This window comes from Dipodomys ordii, unplaced genomic scaffold, assembly GCF_000151885.1.
Source record: "Dipodomys ordii isolate 6190 unplaced genomic scaffold, Dord_2.0 Scaffold82, whole genome shotgun sequence".
Lineage (NCBI taxonomy): Eukaryota > Metazoa > Chordata > Mammalia > Rodentia > Heteromyidae > Dipodomys > Dipodomys ordii.
In genome coordinates, this window is record NW_012267298.1 from 10,540,677 (window position 1) to 10,556,114 (window position 15,438).

Here is a 15,438-nt window from a genome sequence, read left to right on the forward strand (position 1 = left end):
GACACTTTGGGTCAAGCACCACATCTCATTAGACATGGCAAGGTACTTGCACAATGGGAAGGACACCAACAGCCAGGCTCCTGAGGCTCACAGACACCCCGTGTGCCCTGGGCCAACTACAGAGCAGGGAGTCCCTGCTCACTCCCATCCCCACGGCCCGTCCCCAACTCTCATCCACACAGCTCTTCACTGGTCTGTGATAATCGGTAGGGCAAAGGGTGAACCAAAGCAACAGCGATACTCACTAGACACCATGTTGGACATGAACTTTACAGCTTGGGGGGAGGGAAGCTGGGGGGAGGGAAAGGGGGAGAAAATGAGGAAGGAGGGAGTAACACTGCTCAAAAAGAAACGTGCTCATTACCTTACTCATGTAAATGTAACCCCTTTGTACATCACCTTTACAATAAAATTTAACATTCCCCCAAAAGTCTGTGAAATCCAGAGAATACAATTCCCTGAAAGATGGATGTACGATGTGTGTGCATGGGGGGGGGGGTTGTCTTGTAAAGAAACAATGGGAAAACCAAAGTAAGACTGAAATTCGATCACTAACTCTCAGTGTGTGGCCCACTTCACCATTCGCTTTTTTATTTAAGGGACAGAAAACGGCGAGGATGATGTGACCTGGGCTGAGTGGATTCCATCAGACAGCCTCAATTCCGGTGCCAGCTCCGTGACTGCCGAGTCACAGAGGAATGAGGGGACCTTGGTTTCATCTCTGGAATGAGAATAACGCACCATTCCAAAGGCCTGCCGGCAGCAGAGTTCCCAACAGCCAGTGCGTCTGTGGGGCCGTGAGAAAGACCCCCCCTCACCCCTGCCCCAAGACTATTCTCCTGCTCTTGGGGGTCAGTCTTAGGAAACAGAAAGGTTCCTGGATCTGGATTGAATCCGTTTACCCACACAAGGCCTGCCCCATGGGCTGGGGTCAAAGGTGCTTTGTGTTAACAGTTACTGGCCTGCTCTATGTGACTATAAGAAGCCCTGGAAGGCAAAGAACACCAGCATCCTCGGATGCCGAGACTCCACGTCAGCAGGCTCAGGGCTGCGGACCAGCTCTGCAGGAAGCGCATCTGTGAGCTTTGCATAGAAGCTCTTGTGGAGCTTTGGAGCTAAGAAGCCCACAGAGACCTGGGCTTAATTTATATCTGCACTAATTAGCACAGATTCAAACAGCATCTAAATTCCCTTGATTTCATTGTGATTAGGTGGCAGCAGAAAAAAACAAAAACAAAAAAAACCTGAGGGCCAGCAAGAAGAGTCGTGGTCACAATGAAGGCCGTCCCCGTGGGGCCTGGCGGGCAGGGCTGGCTCTCTCCATCGTGGGGAGAGGGGTCCCCTAGGGTCCAGGCTGCAGGAACACAGACTTTCTCCCTGGAGAGGGGCCATTTACCTCACCCCATCACTCACTGAATGTGCATTTGCCGAAGGCTTAGTTTTCACTAGTCATTCAGCAGCACTTGCTTTGTGCTGTGAGCTCAGAGAGTGTGAGACAGAAACGGATATGTGTGTAGGGAGCATGGAGCAGAGCATGCGGGGGCCGGGGGCCGGGGCCGCCGGGGTCTTCCTGTGAGCCAGCTGGGAAAGGGAAGGAGAGAGGGAGGCAGGGAACGGAGACATGGGCGCAAAAGCATGCATCTCAGCAGCCCGCAAGCCCCCGGCCCGCAGGAACCACACCTCACGGGGGATCCCAAAGCACAAGCTAACAGTTCAAAAACCGGAAGGAATAACTACACTTACATCTGACAAAACAGATTCTAAACTAGAATTAGTCAAAAGCGACAAAGAAGGTCACTTCACGTCAGTGAAGAGAAAAATCCATCAAGAAGAAATAACGGTCGTTAACATACATAGTAAGTGTTGGTATACCCAAGAGTTCATTAACAGATACTTCTGGACTTACAAGTAAGAATAGACCCTAGCACAATAATAACAGGAGACTTCAATACTCTAGTCTCCCCAATGGATAGCTCATCCAAACAAAAAATCAATAAAGAAACCTCAGAACTAAACGACACCACAGAGCACACGGACTGACAAGGCGTGTACGAACAGAGCGCTTCACCCATCAGCCCCACTGCACACCTCTTCTCAGCAACTCAGGGAACTTCTCCAAAATTGGTCATATTTTAGGTCATAAAACACGATAACAAATAAAAGCAAACAGAAATAACTCCTTATATTCTATCAGACCATCATGGAGCAAAAGTAGAATTCAACAGCAAAAAAAGAACCTACAGATCATATTAAAATTCGTGGAAACAGAACAACTCATTGCTGAATAATCATTGAAGAAATAAGGAGGAGAAAATAAAGAATTTCCTGGAATGTAATGAGAATGAGGTCACAAGCTACAGAGCCCCGGGGATACAGCAAAGTCAGTGCTAAAAGCAAAGTTTATAGCTATGAACACATACATCAGAACTTTTGTTTTTGCCATTTCCTTTGCTTATTTATCATCTATCTGTCTATTGCTTGGTCAAGTGTGTAACCAATCTGTTAATAAGGTGGGCTTAGCACGTTAAGATGTCATTGTGGATTTCTTTAATGTTGTTTAAATAGGGATACAGGTGGACCCATTGCAATAATGAGACGTACAAGTTGTTATGTCGAAAACAAACTTTACAACTTTGGTGGAGGGGGAAGAGTTTTAAAAACATAGAATCCAAATGGGGAAAGTCTTTCTCGGAACCATATCAAAATAGAAGATTTTTTTTCAGAGATGGCAGCAGAAGCAGGGTCTCCCTCACAGTGGCGGGGTGCTGGGCTCTGGTCCCCCCCCCCACTTCTTCCCTGACACCTGCACTGGCTCCTGGCCTACAGGCAAATGGATGGGGACAAGTGGTCTGGCGCCGACACGGGCGGGTCCCCAACCCTCTCAGGCAGCGACGGGGCTTCGTTTGTTATTGGGCCCTGGCCCCTCCTCCTGGGAGCGGATGGTCAGCAGATTTTCATCGGAGAATGGATGAATCTGTCAACCCAGAAGCAGTGAACACCACATGAGCGTCGGGCGAACCTTCCTCTCTGAAACCATTTCTGTTTGTGTGAAGGGAATCGTAATGCTAACCTCATGGACGTGTGCAGGTTCTGGAATGGAAGGGAGCTGTGGGCCCGAGGCCTCCTCGGCGGGGGTGGGGCGTGGGGAGGGGATCTGCCGAGGCTGGCGTGGCCCGCGCCCTCCTACGCGGCAGCTTTCGCACCAGAGCTCAGACCCTAAGCAGACAGGTGAGCGCAGCTGGAGAATGTGTGCCAAGAACACACACCGTACAATGTCTTTGCTGGACGTCTATGAACGACGACACAGACCAGTCACAGATGCATCTGGAAAGACCCAAAGGAGCAGAAAGGAGAGCGTGTGACCAGTTGGCGAAGGCAGTGGCAGGTGGTTCAGCACAGCGGTGAGACATGCCAGGCAGTGTGGCAGACAGCTAGCGGAGGACGGGATCAGCATAGATGCATATCACACACACACACACACACACACACACACACACACACACACACACACACACACACACACACACACACACACACACACACAAAGACGTTGTATTTCGGCAGCTCCAGCCTAGGCCAAGCTCTGCCTTGTGAGTCCTGCCCAGCTGTTGAACCTCCAGCCTCCCAGCCCAGAACTTCAGCTTGCTTCCCAACAAGCTCGTTGGAAAGGGAGTGCGGAGGCCAGCCAGGCACTCGCGGAGCTGCCTCTTTTCGCCAGAAGACAGCACTCCTCCCTCATAGAAGCTGGGGAACCCTGCACCGTTACAAATGCAGAGAACCTAAGAGCAGCGGAAAACCTACCAACCGCAGAGGCCCTACCAAAAATCAATGAGCTAGACTGGACATGCAAGCCGGCTGGCTCAGCAGCAATGCCGTGCCTGTGTCAGAAACCGATTCCCCAGCACATGTCAGAGTTGACAGCTTCACTATCCATCAAGACCCAGTCAGGTGCCAGCACCTTCTGGGCAGTTGGCCAATTACCCCTAAACAGACAGAAAGGCTTTGGGTGTAAGCTGGGGTGTAAGACTTTTTTATAAGGCCAAACATTTTTGAAACCATCTCAGAGTTCACCACCAGAACAAATACCAAATTATCTTGCATTCGTTTAGCTGGTGCCAGCAGTTCATGCCTGGAATCCCAGATGCTTGGGAGGGATCGTGGTTCTAAGCCAACGCAGGCAAAAAGTTCACAAAACCCCATCTCACACATAGCTGGGCATGGTGGCACATGCCTGTCATCCCAACTATGAAGGAGGATGCGATTGGAAAGATCACAGTTCTAGGAAAGTCTGTGCAAAAAACAACAATAATGAGGCCCTATCTTAACAGAAAAGGCCAGGCTGGATGGCATGTGCCTGTCACCACAGTTACAGTGGGAAGTCTAAACAGGAAATCACTAGGATTTCACTGGTGGACACCAGTCTGGGATGTCCAGTGCTCCCGATGTCCACGGCTGGCAGGATGGCAAGCCGGGGGACCACTAGGAGGGCAGCGTTTGGGGAGAGACACATCTTTAACCTGGCAACGTTGTAACCAGAAAACTGGGACAGTCAAAAAATCAAACCTTGTGTCAGAAGATGCCCACTGGAAATAGTCAGATCTGATCATGGTTGGATACACTGTGGCTGTGCACGCGGGGACTAGCAGGCACTGTCTGTGGGCTGCTCTCGCGTCTGGAGAGGGCCCTGGGCCTGGGCAGGGCTCCCCTGAGACGCAGCTGCCCGCCGCTGGCTCTCCAAAAGGCCTATTGGGTCTGAACGTTAGTATTGTTTTCTGAAGCCGCACACTGCTTCAGGATAGATGCGCTAACAGAGCCTCTGGCAGCAGCCCGGCGGGCCTGGGAGCTGTCCATGGGTCACCGACCTCTACCAACTGACACACAGAAGAAAAGAACCCCTATGAGGCACCCCCTGCCAGCTGTCTCCGGGGAGTCCCTGGCAGGAGGGCGGAGGGCAGCGGCGCTCCCTCGGAGGGGGCCTGGTCCCCGTGACTCTCGTGATGTCGGAATCCAAGCTCTATTCGATTGCACCGGGTGTTTGCAGAGCCCCGCTCCTTCTTTGTGCAGCTGGGGGCTCTGTCCAAACCTTACTACGATGACCACAGTGGCCATCCTTTACAAGACCTGCCGTTCCACCCCTCTATCCAGCGCGCCTCACGGTGTGTGAACACTTCCCACCCACGGTTCTGCTGCCTGAGCCACTGAGGCACTGGCCTCGTGCTGAGGTGAGTTCTCAGGTTTCCAGTGCCTGGGAAACCCAAACGGCCGCCCTTCCTCCCCAGCACGCAAATGCCCCTCGACCACCCTCTCCGCTCTCCAGGAACAGAGACATGGAAGATGGCAGCCCGGGCCAACGCTGGCTCCCAGGCAGAGGGAAGCACAGCACCTCTGCCGTCCACACTCCACGGGGCAGGCCCTCTGCAGAGCCGTCCCCGCGGGGAGCGGAGGGGCAGCCGGCGCTATTCCTCTGAGGCTGGGTCAGGAAGGAGGCCACCTGCTGCCGGGGCCCCAGGGTAGGTCTGAGGAGGCGTGCAGAGTACGCGGTGCAGACTAATGGGGACCCCTTCCAGGGCTCTTGGCACCGAAGTGGTAGACTTGACTCTGAGAACTGAGGAGTAACAGAAATAGCTGCATGAAAGGCTCTGAGTTTCTTAAAACACAAGTGATCATAACGAATCTTCACCAGCGGCCAGGAGGGATTTATGGTTTCCCAGACGCATTTACAGGCATCTTCTCGGGGCCGCACTGCAAGGCACTGGCGGGGCAGGGGTGTCCATGCCATCGTGTCCACGGGAGACCCAGCATGCAGCAGAACCCAAAACCAGCCCAGGCCCACCCACTCTACCACCTGTCCCAACACGCCCACCAAGCCAGCGAGTAAGTGGGTGTCAGGGCCAATGGCTGCCACCGGCATGGCATGCACCAGCCCCACCTGAGCTTCCTACAGGAAAGACAGAACTCAGGAAGACGCAGCCGGCGGGAATGGCAGGGGCTTCCGGGTCCCTGGAGGACGTCCCTGCGGGTGACCTGCCAGTCACTTCTCCAGCTGGCATGACTGTCTCCCTTTCATCACTGAGGAACTCAGACTCAGAGAGGTTAAAGGACATGTCAAAGATCACACAGCTGGCACCTGACACAGGGGTGCCTTATCTAGAAAGGCCACAGGGCAAAACTATCTATAAAAGAACATCCTGAAACTTCTGCAAAAGATGAATTGAGAAAGAGCAGGACAGGAATGACACAGCCTTCTGGTGTCTTGGCAGGTTCACGTCCAGCTGTGTCTGCCAGCTCCCGCTGCTCTGCACCAAGAGGTATCTCGGGGCCACCCAGCCCTGACTAACCTGCACACTTCTCCCGAATTTCTTGACTATGATATACCTGTAAGGAGGGTTCTTAGAACACCTCAGGGAGGGGAGATGAACAGGAAGGACCCTCATTATTGTTGACTATTTAACCTCCCCTGCGTCCGAACCCTTCCAGCCCAGCTGTGACCAGGCCGGCTGCTGGCAGCCCAGCTGGCTTGCCACAGGCTTCCCTACTTGGAAGTAGCCGCGATCATCTTCAAGACTGTGGAGGGGAGCAGATGGTACATCTCACGGGAACAGGTCCGTCATGGGAGCTCGCTCCCTCTTCCCAGGCCCGTGCCTGCCAGTTCCAGACCCCCTACCACATAGCAACCCAGTAACACCACACGGCGTCCAGTCCCTCAGTTGCCAGGACAGCTCTGACGCTGTGTAGTCTTGCAGGGAACTGGCTCCCAGGTCTCTGCTTCCTCCCCACCTTAGGTCACTCTGCTGTAGGCCCCTGTCACGCATATGCTGGTGGCGTGCTCGCTGGCCTCATGAATGGCATACTTCCCTGCCAGGGGGAGGAGGTGTGGCCTCCCGTGGCTGGAGGTTAGGTCAGGGCTGGTTCTCTGGGGGCCTGTCCTGTGGTCAAGAGAGTCCAGATAACTGACGCTCCTCCATGGCCAGAGTCTAGTGGAAGTAGCAGGTTGCTCTCAGGTAACCAGGGTACAGGACATTTCGAGCTAGACAAGTCTCTAGGCATTGGGGGAAGCCATGAACCGCTCTACAGAAACAGCCCTGTTTGCATTCCTGCTGGGCCAGAGAGGAGGACAGGACTCCAGGGAAGGGACCTAGAACATTCATGTGACACACTTACGTGCCATCCAGGGGGCCAGGACCAGGTGGCACCTTCTGCCCAGCCGCAGAGCCCTCCTGTGAGGAATGGGGGGGCAGAGGAGAGGCACTCCGCAGGACGGGCACACGGGGGACGGGAGGGCTCCTCCTGGGTGGAGGAGGGGCGTAGCAGTTTCTTAAGTAGAGGAGGAAGAGGAAGAAACTGACTGTTAGCCGCCGATCCCACGTAGACGATCTGATGTAAAAACGTTCAGGGCACGGTGAAGACTCTCACTCTACAGAAACACTGTGTCTCTCCCTAGGTGAGCTATGCAGAGTCACTCTTTGGTAAAGCATGGATGAGCTCATTTCTGCAAGGACGCAAGCCAAGCTTCGGGCTACCCCGCCCCCGACTCCCTGAGCTTCCACATACGGAGGGAAAGTACTCACCCCACTGCAGAGGGGCCAGCTGCAGGTGCTCCACGACCAGCTGGTTCAGGAGGCCCTCCACGCTTGCCTCGCCGCCACGCTTCAGGGACGGGTGCGCCTTGGTCAAGGAAAGCATAGGTTCTGACCAGCTCGGAAAATTCTAGAACCAGCCCCCCTAGAGGACAAACCTACTGTAGCACACATGTCTCCACTCTGCTCAACCACATGCTACCCTGAGAACCTGGGACTGATGCAGAGAAACAGCAGGCAAGCGTGTCTCTTCCTCCACCCGAAGTCGCGCAACCGTTACACAGGGAAGGGAAGGGCACCGGGATCATTCAATCCAACAACTACTCTTGGAGGGGGAAACAGAGAAAGTTATTTTGCCTTAACAATACATGCAAACTGTGATCGCTGCTCAATATGACCATGTGTTTCTCAACATGTACTGGGTTCATGCTGGCTTCATGTGTGGCACATTAGATGTCTTGATGTGATTATATGTATTATTGTGAACAGTCATACATCTCGATGTAATTACATATATTATTGTGAACAGGCTCACTTAAGCAAGTTCATGATTGAGGAAGTAATAAAGTCTCTCAGCGAGTAACCGTGGATGGAGAAATTCAGCTTAGAAATGTAGACAGAAAGCATCTCCCAGGCACCGCTATTAACCAGCTGGTGGTGCGCTCAGAAAACAGTCGATAAGCCTCCTGCCCTTTCCCCTCGAAATTAAATACATATGTTATAATCAAAGTAGAACATTTTAGTTTCTTATGTTTTCCAGAGATGCAAAGTGGAGGAAAAGCCCACTCTCTCCGTCGGTGTGGGGCTAGTTCTCCACACATCCAGTGCATCGGGACGAGGGAGGCCTGCAACGGAGCACGGAGGACAGAGGGGCTGGCCCCCGGCCAAGCCTTGAGGTCGAGAGGCTCACGTGCTGGCAAAGAAAGCAATGAAGAAATGGAAAGGGACACCCGTTGAGTCTGGGACTGCTATGTGGGAGGCAGAGGCTAGGTGAGGCAGAGACTGGAGTGGAGCCAGAGAAGTCAGGACGGGCCTCGCCAGTCTGAAGGAGGAGGACGCGAGAAAGCAGAGCACCCATCCATTGTGGTTTAAAAAGATGCACATTTTTGTCTTCTCTCTCTCTCTCTCTCTCCTTTCTCTTTCTTTCTTTTTTTCTTTCTTCCTTTCTTTCTGCTTTCCTTTCTAATTGTAGGCTGTAGGAAATTAAAATCTCCCGATGCAGCACATTCCTCTCTTACAAACATTGTAGGCTCTTGGGGTAGATGGTTTCTGAGGCACAGAGTAGATCCCACCCAACCAAGGACGGGGGCTCAGAAACTGAAGCCGAGGAGCAAGGTGGCATATGGGAAATTACAGTGTTTCCGTTGGCACTGGCTCTGGAAGCCCTTCCAATAGCACCAGTCTGTGCTAATACAGCCAATTTCCCTCACGCAGCCTCCTCCCGTGCACCTCTATGAAGCACTAAGCAGGCACAGGGCCCGTGCCCATAAATGGCCAGGCCAGCTGACAGGCGGCCACTGTCACAGCTCGTGACACAGCGCCACACTGATGAGGATGGTGTTGACTACTTCTTAAATGCACACACTTGACCTCTGTGGCCAAAGGTAGATAAATAATGGGAATGGTGACAGGAATTCCTGTCACTCCTGTCACTGCAGAGAAGGTGCCTGTCCACCGGGGAGAGGCCAGGGCTCAGAGTCTAACATGCATCTCCCAACTTGACACCATTTTCAAATTGAGATTTCAGAGCATGCTAGGTATGAGACAGCTAGTATAACATCCACTCACAGGCTTTCAGACAAAGGAAAAATAACTCAGGCCTCTAGAGGGATAGGAAAGCTGCCAGTGCCCACAAGTGGAGGCTGGGCACAGGCACCCAAGGGCTTCTGAACTGCCATCTCTCACAGTAAACCTGAACCCAGTGCCATGGCCAGCATCTGACAGCCAGCCCTGGGCTGCAGGCAGGGCTGGGCCTGGGAGGGTTCTGAGATTGCTTCTTCCCAGCCCAGCTTCAAGCCTCTGGTGAGCTCTCCATGGTTTTGAAGAGTCACAGCCTCCCCCTTCCCCCCCCCCCAATCACCTTTCCCAATCCCCCATGGGCTGTCCTCTCTGGGACTGTGCTGGTGCAGAGACACTGACAGGCACAGCAGAGGGCTGAAATCACTTCTGGTGCCAGCACAGGTTTATGCAAATATCCCCAAGCCACACCATTGTTGAGCTGGGCATCCTGGGTGCCAGACCTGAGAAATCTGGAGTCCCAGATCACTTTCTCTTCTCCAGGGGTCATGTCGGATGCCCTTGCATAGAAGAACAAACCCTGGAGCTGGCCACCCTCTACTTTGGTGACCTGTTCCTTGTACTTCCTGCTGGCCACAGGGACTTGAAGGCAGTGAACCGAGAGGCCTGGCCTAGCTGCTCAGCATAGCCTTCCCCTGTCCTCTTCATCCAATCAGCAAGGTCAGTGCACACCACTGACAGCTGCTAAGCTGCGGCACTCCCGTGGGAACATACTACCTCTACAGAATAAGAACCACAGCCAATAAGGAAAGGGCTCAGAGGACTGCTTCTGGTTCTTCATCCTGGAAAAGCGCAGAGTAGTGTCCCATGTCACTAGCCCTATGCCCAGCATGCAAGAGGGGCTCAATAAGCACCTGCTGTTTTGTTTTTTACTGAGCAACTAGCATGTGCTAGTCATGCTGAGTTATCTCATAATGTAAGGTCAGGAAGCCATCAGGGGATGGTAAGGAACATTCCCAAGCAGATCCCTCCCAGGAAGCCTGCTGCCTGGCACCATCGGGGCACCACGGCCGTGGGTCAGGAGCACACCTCCAAATAACTAGAGATTTTTTGGGCTTTTGTGGAACCTTAGAAACTGCTCACATTAAGTCTTGATGAGGACTGTGCCCCATAGGAAGGAACACATGAAGCTCTCCCTCTAGGAGGGTTGTGGGGACACAGGTCTGTCTGGAATTCTGGCTGGAGCCCATGAATGGCGTGGATTAGGATGCTGTGAACTCCAGGAATGGGCAGAGAGAGAGAGAGAGAGAGAGAGAGAGAGAGAGAGAGAGAGAGAGCGCAAAGGGCTATTCTTGTAATGGGAATGACAAGTCTGTCAGGTAAAGATCCGAAACACCCCACCCCCCAGCACCCCCAGCTCTGGGGGTCTGCTTTGTACCCCCAGCAATCCCAGCTGCCTTGGGTCCAGGTATCTACTGCCATGACTGAGTCCCAAACCAGGCCCGTGATCACGAAGGTGCCTGTCCCCCTAATTCAGGCCCCTCAGGGTGGGTGGGCCACACACATTTTTTTCAGAAAGGCTCCAGAAGGAATGGTGCAGGCTGTGCTATACAGATACACACCTGGCCCCACCCCCACCACACATCAGGGGGAGAGAATACAGCTCCTGAGTGGCAGGGGGAAACTGAGGCCTCTATAAGTTGCCCTTGTCACAGTAAACAGAGGAAATGGGGAGGGGAATCTGGAGGGATCCTGTCTCCATGACTTTCTTGGGCTTAAAATCTGACTAAAAGAGAGGGATACACATTTAAAACAGAACCAAACTCGAGGGCGCCTACATGGATGTACTCAGGGAATTCCTGTGCTCCGAGAGGCCTCACTCTCCACGCCTTCACACACTGTAGGGCTCAGAGGGCCACTGCTGACCTGCTCTTCCCTAGTAGGAAAACCTACAGCCCATCCAGACCGTTCTCACGCTGGCCACCCCTTCAACGCACAGGAGGCCGAGGAGGACATGCACTGGTCTAGCTCTTCCTTAATACCCTTAGGTCTGGTTCCCAGAGGCTGGCAGCACAAAACCCCCAAGGCAGGATCCGCAGTGTCCTGGACATGCCCAGTGAGGAGCAGGGGCGACGCCCAGACCACTTCCTTACTCAGCCAGCGCTGCTTCTTACAAGGAGGCTTATCGCACTGCTCTACTGCTCAGCATCCATGGCCACGTCACTCAGGACAGAGGCCCCGGCTCCATCGCACCTGGCACACACATGAACCTCACCACCGCCTGCGTTCTGTTCAGAGCCCTCGTGCCTTTCTCTGTGTGCCAGTCGCATCCAGCCTGCCTACTGCTGCTCTCTTCTGCTCAGTACTCTTGGTTCTATCTTTCTGCTGTGCACACGCTGCCTTTCAGTGCAGCTTCATCTAGGATAACCCCTCGGATCCACCCCCATGCTAGAACCCGCCCCTTCCTTCCTCTCTTTCCTCATCATGTTTGCAAAGCACCCATTCTGCCCCTAGCATGCAGCCCCACACACACGTGCCTGTGTGTGCCTGACCTGCACCGGTGCTTATGAGCACCTGCTATGCTTACTAGGAATGAAAGGCCAATAAGACTCCCCTACTTTTGAGGAACCCATTCATGTGTGCAAGGTAATATCCTCTTTACTGTTATTAGTCATCCATCATTATTTACTACATATAATTGATGAATACTGTGCAGAGCCTTAGGGAGGGGCGGGGTCTCTCCACATAGCCCAGTTACTTCTGACAGTGCTGGGTGGCTCTTGAAGGATTCTGAGCCTTAGCTGGCCTCGAACTCACTCTGTAGCCCAGACTGGCCTCACACTTGAATCCCTTCTACTTTGCCCCCCCCCACCAAGTGCTAAGATTACAGGTATGTGCTCTCCTGTAAGGCAGACAGCTTTTATTTCACAATCATTTTCTTGCATATCATCTCAATTAATCTGAGGAGCCATGAATGTTTGCTTCTAAAGCTTTGAAAAGCACAGCCAGATACAAAGAAAAGCAGAAGGCAAATACCATTCCATCTCTCCCTGGCCTTTAGGCACCAGCAGCAAAGCATTTGGTAATATATCACACACATTAGGAACCACCCAGTAGCATTTGGACTCTGTCTATATTCGTGGCTTAAGTTTAACACGACTTAGTTTGATATTCTAGGTCTGATTGCTTAATCCATGCTGCCCTCGGGGAACAGGAAGCATCGTGGGAACTTTTGAGGGTAGCTTTTGAACCCACAGAAGGAGGTGTGCTCATGTCCTCTCCAGGAAATAGCACCTGCCTTTCTTGGAGTGCCTAGGTAGCACCTAGGATCTGCAGAGCAAAAGTCAGAAATCTGTCACAACAGAAAGCAGACACAGAAGTTTTCGAGGTGAGCCCTGAGGGGCGGTCACTGCCCTTCATGTGGCCCCAAGCCCAGGACACGGGCCCTGGAGAGCCACGACAGCCACAGTGACTTGGCCCGGCCCCTGAACCCCCTTGAGGTGAAATAAATGAGCAAATTCTCATAAATAGAAATTAGACTAATGGAAAGACTGCTTAAATGATTCATGAGACTCTTCCCCAGAACTGTTTTCTGCTTTGCATCATGAATTCAGAGTGCCGGGGGAGGGCACGTGGTCTCAGCAGAGTCCAGAGTCAGGGGCCCACCTGGACAGAAATTGCCCGAGTATGCTGCGCTGCCTGGGCAGGGGGAGGCCGCGGGGCTACAAGTGGCTCACTGCTGCACATCTTGCTTGCTGGAGAACATTCTCGAGTCCCACAGTAGAGACGGCAAAATGGAGGTGCTCTTTGTGGGGAGGCGGGTAGCCATCGGGACTGTGTTCGGGGACAGAAGGCTCCCCTTGCACGTGGGACGTGTGGGAAGGCCAGGGCAGAGGGAGAGGCCCACACTGCTCCGGCAGAGCCAAAGCACGGCTCTGGGGATGGCCAGGGGTGGGTATGTCCCATCTCGCCCACCAGGCTCGTGACCTGGCAAGGAACTGAACCTCACGGAGCCTCTGTTTCCTCATCTGTAGATGGTGGGTAAAAGCAATGCCGCAGAGTTATTGTGAACATTAAGTAAATAGATCTATGTGACTTGCTCAGATCAGTACCTGTCTTCTAGTAAGTGCCAAGTAGTGGCTGGTACTTATACTTGGTAAGTTGGTGATATTATTTATGTAAGCTATGCAGTTATGACAAAAATAAGCAGCCAGTACACACATGTATGAGTACACACATGCATATATACATACACGTGGATTTCAACCAGTGTTGTATATGAAATGTCTTTCCCCAAATCCTGAGATAGCCGACCCTAAAATCTACACTTTCCACGTTGCAACCCTAATTCCTTTCAAAGTAATTTCAAGGGGCGCATGCCACCATACTTAGATTTGGAAGGACAGAACTCAAATCTATGACCAGCATATCCTCTGCCCAGTGAGGGCCAAACAGACAAGTCAATCTGAGCCCTGGCAGGTCAGGTATGACATTTCTCTCTGCTGCAAAGCTTCCCAGTCACCAAAGATGAAAGGCCTCTAAACCAAGTTATTACAAACAGCGCTGGCAGCCACATTCCCGGAGGGTAGACACAAAGTGCAAGCCTGCATTCCACTTACGATGATCAAGGAATCAACTGTACTGATGACAAGAGCGGTTTGTATTAAAATTCATTTAGATACAAATATTTCTCCCAGTGTGACTACTAGCAAAAGGGAGTGTGCTGAGTTTTAAAAGAACCCTGTTTAAAGAGGTTTAATTTTTTTTTTCAAGAGATGAGAAGCCAGAGCTCCGTCAGGAAGAATGGAGAAATCAACTGGAGGGGTGGCAGGGGAGGGGCTAGCTGTCCAGCGTCCAGCGTGAGCAGGTTCATCCCTGAGTCTGTAGTGAAGGAAGAGCACTGGGAGCACAGCTTCTCCTTCCAGCAAGGAAGAGACAGAGCTCAGTGTGTGACCAACCAAGTCTAGATCAGGGTGCCTAAAGTTCTCAGACGACGGTAAGCCCCCCAAAAGTCTGCCAGAACTAAGACACTTTGAGCTTCCTCACCTGCTCGAGATGGCTGGTGTCCGAGAGGCCAGCATGGGGACCTGAGGGTCTCAGCAGTGGCCAGGCTAGGTTGTGAGCTGTCCTCCGCCACTCTGCCCAGGAGCTCCTCCAGGCAAGACCTCATTCTGGGGACAGCTGTGCCCTTCTATATCCCTCCATCTTGCAAACTATGGATGTTTATTTGCTCTCTGCATCCCACAAAGATATCCACTTCCTGTGTGAGCCAGGCACTTCCTGCTAGGCATCTAAAGTTTGCCAATGAGCTGCTTGGGCCTCTGTCTCACTCGTAAAGCAGCCAGATCGATTTAAAATGTCTTTCCACCCTTCTCCACATCTGCTGACACCTTCTGGGGCAGGGAGCTGCCATGTCCTGGTGACCCTGCTGAGTGCAATCGCCACAGTGCCTGAATTTCCACGCTGCCCGCTCTTCTAAAAGGGACAGGTTGGGAAGTAAAAGGCCAGCATCCTGCTTGGCACTTGGCAAGTGACCAAAAGGGCAGATGGAACTCTGAACCAGTCCAACCGCAATCCGCTGCTGCAGGTGTCACCTCTGGCTGCGCACACGTGGGCTTGGGCCCTCACCTGGCATCCCTGTCTTGCAGCTAGAGTGGCAGGACCCCAGGGCTCCAGCTCCAGAACCATGGCATCATTTGATTTATCTCAAAATCAGATATGCCTGAGTTCAGGACTGTGCACGGAAGGCTCTTTATGAGGTCAGCAAGAGCTGAGTGATGCTGGCAGTGGGCGCTGACAAGGAAGCTACAGAGTGAGCGCTGAGGAAGTGCGTGTAAGGCCGTTTTCTCCACAGAGCATCAATGTGTATTGGAACCTAGCTTCCCCAAACCACATGCCTCCTATGCAGGCAGAAACCCACAGCTCCCGGGGAAACTGCATGGTCGTTACAGACAGACCAGTTCTTACTGAAAAAGAAAAGCCCAAGTGTCATAAATCACAAAGCTAATTGCTGGTCTGGCGAATGAACAGGAAATGCAGGAGCAAGAGCTTAATAGATCTGAATGTGAGGAGTCCTTTGTAGAAACATCATGGAAGTCAGGAGAAGGCCTCTGACAAGGGTTGT

The 15,438-nt window shown here is 52.6% G+C and overlaps 1 protein-coding gene across 2 annotated transcripts in view; it reads right to left on the minus strand.

The window, feature by feature from the left end:
- Trappc9 (trafficking protein particle complex 9) overlaps positions 1-15,438 on the minus strand; it is a 439,527-nt gene that overhangs the window by 66,906 nt on the left and 357,183 nt on the right. For both annotated transcript variants that reach the window (XM_013025191.1, XM_013025190.1), the window contains one exon: positions 7,569-7,659. In XM_013025191.1, the coding sequence (XP_012880645.1) occupies positions 7,569-7,659 (91 nt within the window). The remainder of the gene's footprint in view (positions 1-7,568; positions 7,660-15,438) is intronic.